We start from the raw sequence: 7,674 nt of genomic DNA, 5'->3' as shown, positions 1-7,674 counted from the left end.
ATCTCTCTAATTCAATAAAATAATATTTTAAAAAATTCTCTTGTTCACAAGTTTTGACATGAGAACAAAAAATTTTGGTCTTATATTTCCATGACTTTTGCAATGCTTTATAAGTTATACTACACTAGAACTTTACAAGTTTTATTAGTCATATTCGAACTAGTTTTCTTGAAAAATAAATGTCAGGAAAAAGTAGATTTATAAAAGTGTTGATAAATAGAAATTTATATTAAAAATTTAAGCCAGTGAAAAAAATATGGATTAATAAAGCACAGTAAATCCAGATATTTTTTGTGTCAGAGCTCTTTATCTTAGAAGGTATGGAGGTTAGTGGAAAAGGAAAGAACAGCAAAAAATGTGTTGGTAAATCCATGGGCTTTGGCTCCCATGTCAGTGCCTCAGGAATTCTGATCCAGGCTCTATTAAGAAAAAAAAGATACAAATAATTTACATCCTTTGCTTATTGATCCTGATAACAGTTTCATTTTCCATTTGCTTTTAATTTTAGACTTGGTGGTAAAAGAAGAGTTTATTTGGATTTGGTCTTGGTAATTCTGTCCTGTGGAGTTGGCACAGTGTTCTTGAACTAAAAGGCTTGGTTAAAATGAAATAGGAGACACTGGAAAATCAGATTCTAGGGATTACTCTTCAGGTTTTGTGCATAAAACCTAAAGAGTCATAAGATGTATTTAAATATTTCCCAGTGACAATCTTTTTTAAAATGAGCAGATAGCATCAGTACAACATGTTGGGCTGGATTTAGTATTTGTGCCTCTGGAAACTTAGTGAAGTCTAATTAGTAATAGATACGGTGTAGTGTAGTAATGGTTGACCTCAGTCAGAATTGGTCATCAATCAATCTGTTCAAAAAAGTCTTGGTCATATAGAAACAATAATTATTTGGGGTTGTTCTTAAGTTTTGGACATCAATGTAGAGGTCAACACTTCAACAGAAATGAGAAATTTAAAATCACCTGTAATTTATTGCCACTGACTTCCTTTAGGCACAGTTGGTACAAATGGTTTAAGGGACCCTGGATTTCTGACCCTCAGATCTGCTGCCATTAGCTCAGGCATACACATTTAGGTTTTGTTCCTGAGACATGTACTGAGAAGTAATTGCCTCCTATCTTTCTTTTGTGGAGTAATTGCTAATTTGAGATTTTTCTGCTCATTGAAAGTCAGCTTTCAACTGCTTTCATTTTTCTCAATCAGACAGACTTTTTTTTGATTAGTGTTCTTTCTGGTAGTGTATTTAATGGCAGTAAATCTAGTGGCTTTGAAATGGCAGATTGTGCTTCCCTTGACATTTCACATCTTGAGACGAATATCTCTGTTCATCTAGATTCGTGATTTTCATACTTCCAGCTTTTAGGAATGCAGAATGCTTTGTTCAATTGACATTTCGAAATGGCAGCTAGATTTCCCAAATGTAAAATAATTTAAAGTGGGAGGAAGTGCGACTGAAACTGGGATAGGAGACCTGGAACCCTTTCTCTGCAATTCTTACCTCTTTTCCTGAATAAGTGTTAAGGCCATTGATCTGGAATAGAGTAATTTTGTGTCAATCCGTTTAGTGGCAAGGCATTTCATTCTGTTACTCCAGCAGGTGCATTGCTGTAATTGGAGCCATAGCTTTTCCATAAGATTGTAAAACCTTTTTTCATATTTTACCAACTAAAAGATACACATAAACAACCTAATCATTTTGTATTAAATAGGTGTGACAAGCTCATCTGAGTACAGTACCACGGGACCGCCCAGTACTCCAGGTAGTTTAATTTTTGACTTCAGTTTTGAAAAAAAATATATATATATCTATAATCTATATAAAGTATAAGAAATAATACTAGTAAATAATATCCTATTATGTGTTTCTCATATTGAGATGAGTTTCTAAGTGCTCTTCTCTTTGAGTACTAAAGTTTAGATAACCAAGTGCTTATTTGAAACAATTTCATGGATAAGAGAGAGTAAATTATTTTAAGTCAACCTGAATAAAATATAGTGCAACTTCTACATCATTTTAGATATATTATTTTAAAATTTAGTTTTGAATAAAGAGTTAAAACTATTTCCACTCACTCCTAGTAAAGACAGCCTGTTTTGAAGAGAAGTGGCTTCAAGATACACAATAAATGGCATTGTAAAAAATGTTTTTAAATTTATATAAAAATCTTTACTTTTGTTATTGTTGTTGTTTTATTATGCTTGCATTTAGATGTTGCTCCAAGATTTCTTATAAATTTACTTGATTACATAAAAGGGTCAGTGCATTAGAAATAAACAGTCATGAGAAACAAATTTCAAGGTATACTGATTTTTCCCTTTGATCAGGAAAATTAGTGTATATATATATATATATATATACACACACATATATATAATTGAATTATCAGTACTATATAGTAGATTGGTTTAATACAATCTATCTTGGGCCTGTTTGGGCAATAGCCAATAAAAATTTATAGTTGAAAAAAATAGTTCTGTTAGGGATGCAACATGTGTTTGTAATTGTAGATGCCCAAAATTAATAAGCTCTTAATTTCTGAGCTTACTATGGCTGATTGTCCCAAGAAAAAATATGAATTTCAGAGATAATCATGTGTATGACCTTGGCAAGTTTCTAAGTGCTCTTCTCTTTGAGTACTAAAGTTTAGATAACCAAGTGCTTATTTGAAACAATTTCATGGATAAGAGAGAGTAAATTATTTTAAGTCAACCTGAATAAAATATAGTGCAACTTCTACATCATTTTAGATATATTATTTTAAAATTAAGTTTTGAATAAAGAGTTAAAACTATTTCCACTCACTCCTAGTAAAGACAGCCTGTTTTGAAGAGAAGTGGCTTCAAGATACACAATAAATGGCATTGTAAAAAATGTTTTTAAATTTATATAAAAATCTTTACTTTTGTTATTGTTGTTGTTTTATTATGCTTGCATTTAGATGTTGCTCCAAGATTTCTTATAAATTTACTTGATTACATAAAAGGGTCAGTGCATTAGAAATAAACAGTCATGAGAAACAAATTTCAAGGTATACTGATATTTCCCTTTGATCAGGAAAATTAGTATATATATATATATATATATATATATACACACACATATATATAATTGAATTATCAGTACTATATAGTAGATTGGTTTAATACAATCTATCTTGGGCCTGTTTGGGCAATAGCCAATAAAAATTTATAGTTGAAAAAAATAGTTCTGTTAGGGATGCAACATGTGTTTGTAATTGTAGATGCCCAAAATTAATAAGCTCTTAATTTCTGAGCTTACTATGGCTGATTGTCCCAAGAAAAAATATGAATTTCAGAGATAATCATGTGTATGACCTTGGCAAATCACAGCTCTTACAAAATAAAATTATATATTCAGGATAAAACAATCCCCATTTATAGATTTTAGTACCAACTTCTTAATTTCCATATAGATGCCCAAATGAACTATATATTTAAAATCAATATAGGTCCTGAAATTTTACTAATCTATGCATTGTATTGAATAGAAAAAGGATCTCATATTCCAGAAGCAACTCCCACATACTCAGAAACAAATACAATTATTGGTAAGTAAAAGTTATTGTGATTCTTATTCATATTTATATGCCTAAGCTAGTCAGTACCTAATCCTATATAATAAAAGCATAATATGCTAAGTGTCTGGTCATCCAGTCAACTGTTCAACCAATCAAAGGGTAATATGCTAATGATATGCTAAGGCAGGTCAACTGCTTGCTATGACGTGCACTGACTACCAGGGGACAGATGCTCCGACCGGTAGGTTAGCTTGCTGCTGGGGTCCAGCTGATTGGAAATGTGCTACGGCTCAGACATGCCCTGGAGCCCTCCTGTGGTCCTTCCCTGGCTAGCCAACCTCTCAAGTCCCTCCCCGGCCCTGATCATGCACCGGTGGGGTCCCTTGGCCTGGCCTGCGCCCTCTCACGATCTGGGACCCCTCGAAGGATTTCAGAGAACTTGTTTCCGCCTGATCCCGCAGGCCAGGTGGAGGGACCACACTAGTGCACGAACTCGTGCACCAGGCCTCTAGCGAGGTATAAAGTAACCAATTTGCCATTATCTATTTGTTCATTGTATGTATGAATAGCATTACATCAGTACTATTTTTCCTCAAAGATACATACAAAGACACATAAATATATATGCACATGTACACACATGTACACATGTGCATATATAAATATAGAAAGAAATAATAGAAATCTTTACACTCATTTGATATAAATGTTAACCAACTCAGACAACATTAAAAAGACTATCTGTATAAAGAGCAGAACAATTATGCAGACCACCAGTTTCCTCCATGGATTCCTCCCCATAGTAAACTCATTTTCCCTCTTCCAATGTAAACAAGATGTTTTATTCATGTTTTGTTTTGCCATATAGCCAACTTTGGGTTTTCCCAAGGCCTCAGGTGGTACTTTTAGTGTGCTTTTGCAGTATGTGAGAAAGAAAACTAATGAATAAAGCTAATGGCTGCGAGAATAGAATCTTTCAGTGATTTTTTTTACCTTGGTGAATAAACACTTTAATAAATCAGAGCTAGATAGTACATTAATTGTCTGAATAGTTATGAATATTCTATTCTAAATATCTTACAGGTGAAGCTTCTACTTGGGACAAAGGAGCATACAAAGCTTTCAACGGCCGTATCTTTTCCTTTGAGTCACCATGCACGTACACTTTCTGCCGCCACTGCGTTGACTCTGGAGATTTCAATATTGAGATCAAACGAAACACTGATAGTGAGATTGAAAAAATAACGGTTTTAATTGACAATAATGACATCTCTATATCTGGTGACACCATTTTAGTTAATGGAGAAAGGTAAATGAAATAGTGTATGGATAAAGAGATGGTGAGAGATGATGTACTCTTTTCCTATTTTGATGCATGTTGATATTTTTAATAAATTATTGGAAAAGAGTTTAGTAACTCTATAATACAGATATATGTGGGATTGTAAGATATATTTATTTCTATAACAAGGTAGGGAAAAAAGAGATGTCTGTTGTTTTACTATTTTGAGTATCTTGATTTTGAGCAACATGTGTATTCAACAAAACTGTTTAAAGAATATTTCAATTTTTATTTGTATGTTTAACACTAAATATAAACTTAAGGTTTTATAATAGATTGAAGCCCATAGGCCATGATTTACAGACATAGTAATTTACATTTGGAAGGGAGAGCATATTTGAATACTTACCAGGATAAGAAAATGCGGCATATTATTCTATTTGTGAACATTTCAAATTATTTTATCATTATTTTTTTATACTGAACCATTGTGTTTTTTTGTTGTTGTTGTTAATTACTCCAAAGTCCCAAAGATTTATTCATTTTTTCTTAAAAGTCTTTCCAATATTGGGAAAAGAACCATGGTATCTCTTCTGAAATGATATAAAAAAGAAAACTTTAATAATTACTAGACAGATTTTCTAACTATAGAAAAATGAATTACCAAAGGTGTTATAAGAATACTTTTTACATTTATATGTACTTGTGTTTTATACTTTTCAGTGTACAGATACCATATAACAACAAGCTGATTCACATTAAAAAACATGGAGAATATAATGTCCTGAACAGCCGTAGAGGAATCTTGTCATTAATGTGGGACAAAAATAACAAACTCTCAGTAAGTTTATCTTTGATTTTCTTATAATCCTGTGCTATTTTTTCTTTGCTTTTAGTTACAAAAACAATACATTATAAAACCAGAGCTAAACTTCATTGAGCAATCTATATGTATTTGTCACTGTACTAACCATTATCTTAATATTTAAAACGTCTTGAAGTACATACTATTATTAATCTTATTTTAAAGATGATGGAATTCATGAGATTCACGCTAATGAAAAAGTTAAATAACCTGCTCAAAGACACAGTTAGTAAGTGGTGGAGTCAGGATTTATTCCAAATTCTAGAGCCAGGTTCTTAAAAATCACACACCCGGTAGTACATCCATAAGTAACCACCTTAGGTAGAATAAAATACTAAGAGCCATGTTCTTTGTTTTGGGTAAATCTTGTCTTAAGATATTTTTAATATTTTATAAATACATACATTTCTTTTAAAGCTCACTCTTCACAAGCAATATCCAACTTGCGGTCTTTGTGGTAATTTCAACACCACTCCAGGTAAGATTTCAATGTATTATGAACAAGAATATTGCTTCCCAAAAGAAAATTATAAAGTAAATGCTCATGTTTGGATAATTGTAACAACGCTTTGCATTTGTCTAAAGAATGAAAAAATGTTAAAATAAATATATGTCTATATTTATGTTGTCAAGTCTATGTTTAGCTTGAAAATAACGTGTGTATGTAATGCATATTGTGAATCAAACATTGCTTTTTTTTTTTTTTTTAAGGAGAAGACATCAATGAGCACATTGCCAAGAGTAAAATTGCTGGTGATTGCCCTGAAGCTACTAGTAAAACCTATCAAACTTGCGAAGATGGAGTAGAGGTAAGAAATTAGTATTTCATCTAGTAGCAAATTTCTGCAATATTCCCCTGGGTTTCAATTTAGATAGCCAGCATCCTTTCTCAGCACTCACATTTTAGAATTCTGCAACTGCTTCCCCTCCAGTGTCCCTGTAGTCTGAGCTTTAGTCTAACTAAAGAGGACAAAATAATGTTCTCCCCAAACACTATGATATTAACGATGTATTAGTGTGACAATTCTAATGTCCTTTGCATAGTGTTTTCATTTGTCTGTAAATTGACACATTTCCCCTCTGCATTATTACCTCTTCATGGGTACTAACTTGACTCTTACAGTTTAGAAATCCATGTACTGTGTCCCTAAGAACTAGTTTCTGTTCTTGCTTTCTTACTTTTGCCCCAGAGAACCAGTCTGAATTGTCATCCTTTATATCCTTTACCTTCTTTTTGAAAAAGCTACAGGTACTATTTTTGATTATGACAATTGAAAATAGTCATTATTTACTCTCTGAATCTTCCAACCTTGTGTTATGTTGAATTTGATAGATTCATTGGTGACTGAATGAATATTCACATATTCCTGTTTCAATCTAGAACAAAATTCTCAAGATCAAAAGATAGAAGAAATTTTTGTCCTATTGGCAATTGGTGTTACATTTATAAACATCTTGTCATCTTTTAGCAAATCAAATTAAACCATGACATTATACAAGATCATCTACTATCTTCCTTGTGAAACCCTCCTTGATCTTTGCACTTAGAATGCCTTCTCTTTCCTTCATTCCCTGTGTCACTCATTGGTCCTTACAATAAGACACCATCTATAATGATTTCCCATGTTTTTCTCATATGTTTTCTATGAGATTATGTATGAGTTGCGTGATAATGTCTCATTTGTTGTGGTAGTTGCATACTGTGTGAGAAGTTACCCCTGTTGCTTAAAAATGTTAGTTGAATGTTTACATAAATTTATGTTAAAGCCAGTGAATACTTGATAAAGACCTACTATATCCAAGACCTGGTCTTAATCCATGCTATATTAAATTCAATGTTATATTTCTTGCCCTTAAAGGGACCTATAATCTAGTGAGAAACTAACAAAGAACAATAGATGTAAAAGCAGTCTTTGCAATCTTTGCAGGTGTTATTTCACTTTATTTTATACCTCACTTGGAGAATATTATCAGAT

The 7,674-nt window shown here is 32.3% G+C and overlaps 1 protein-coding gene across 1 annotated transcript in view; it reads left to right on the top strand.

Annotated features, from left to right (window-relative positions):
• MUC19 (mucin 19, oligomeric) overlaps nt 1–7,674 on the top strand; it is a 67,621-nt gene that overhangs the window by 844 nt on the left and 59,103 nt on the right. Inside the window, exons 2-7 of the mRNA XM_006767834.2 lie at nt 1,722–1,772; nt 3,522–3,581; nt 4,635–4,860; nt 5,557–5,674; nt 6,116–6,176; nt 6,410–6,507. Coding sequence (XP_006767897.2) covers nt 1,722–1,772; nt 3,522–3,581; nt 4,635–4,860; nt 5,557–5,674; nt 6,116–6,176; nt 6,410–6,507 — 614 coding nt within the window. The remainder of the gene's footprint in view (nt 1–1,721; nt 1,773–3,521; nt 3,582–4,634; nt 4,861–5,556; nt 5,675–6,115; nt 6,177–6,409; nt 6,508–7,674) is intronic.

The sequence above is a fragment of the Myotis davidii genome, unplaced genomic scaffold (genome assembly GCF_000327345.1).
Source record: "Myotis davidii unplaced genomic scaffold, ASM32734v1 scaffold902, whole genome shotgun sequence".
Lineage (NCBI taxonomy): Eukaryota > Metazoa > Chordata > Mammalia > Chiroptera > Vespertilionidae > Myotis > Myotis davidii.
This window is presented reverse-complemented; position numbering and strand designations above follow the sequence as displayed.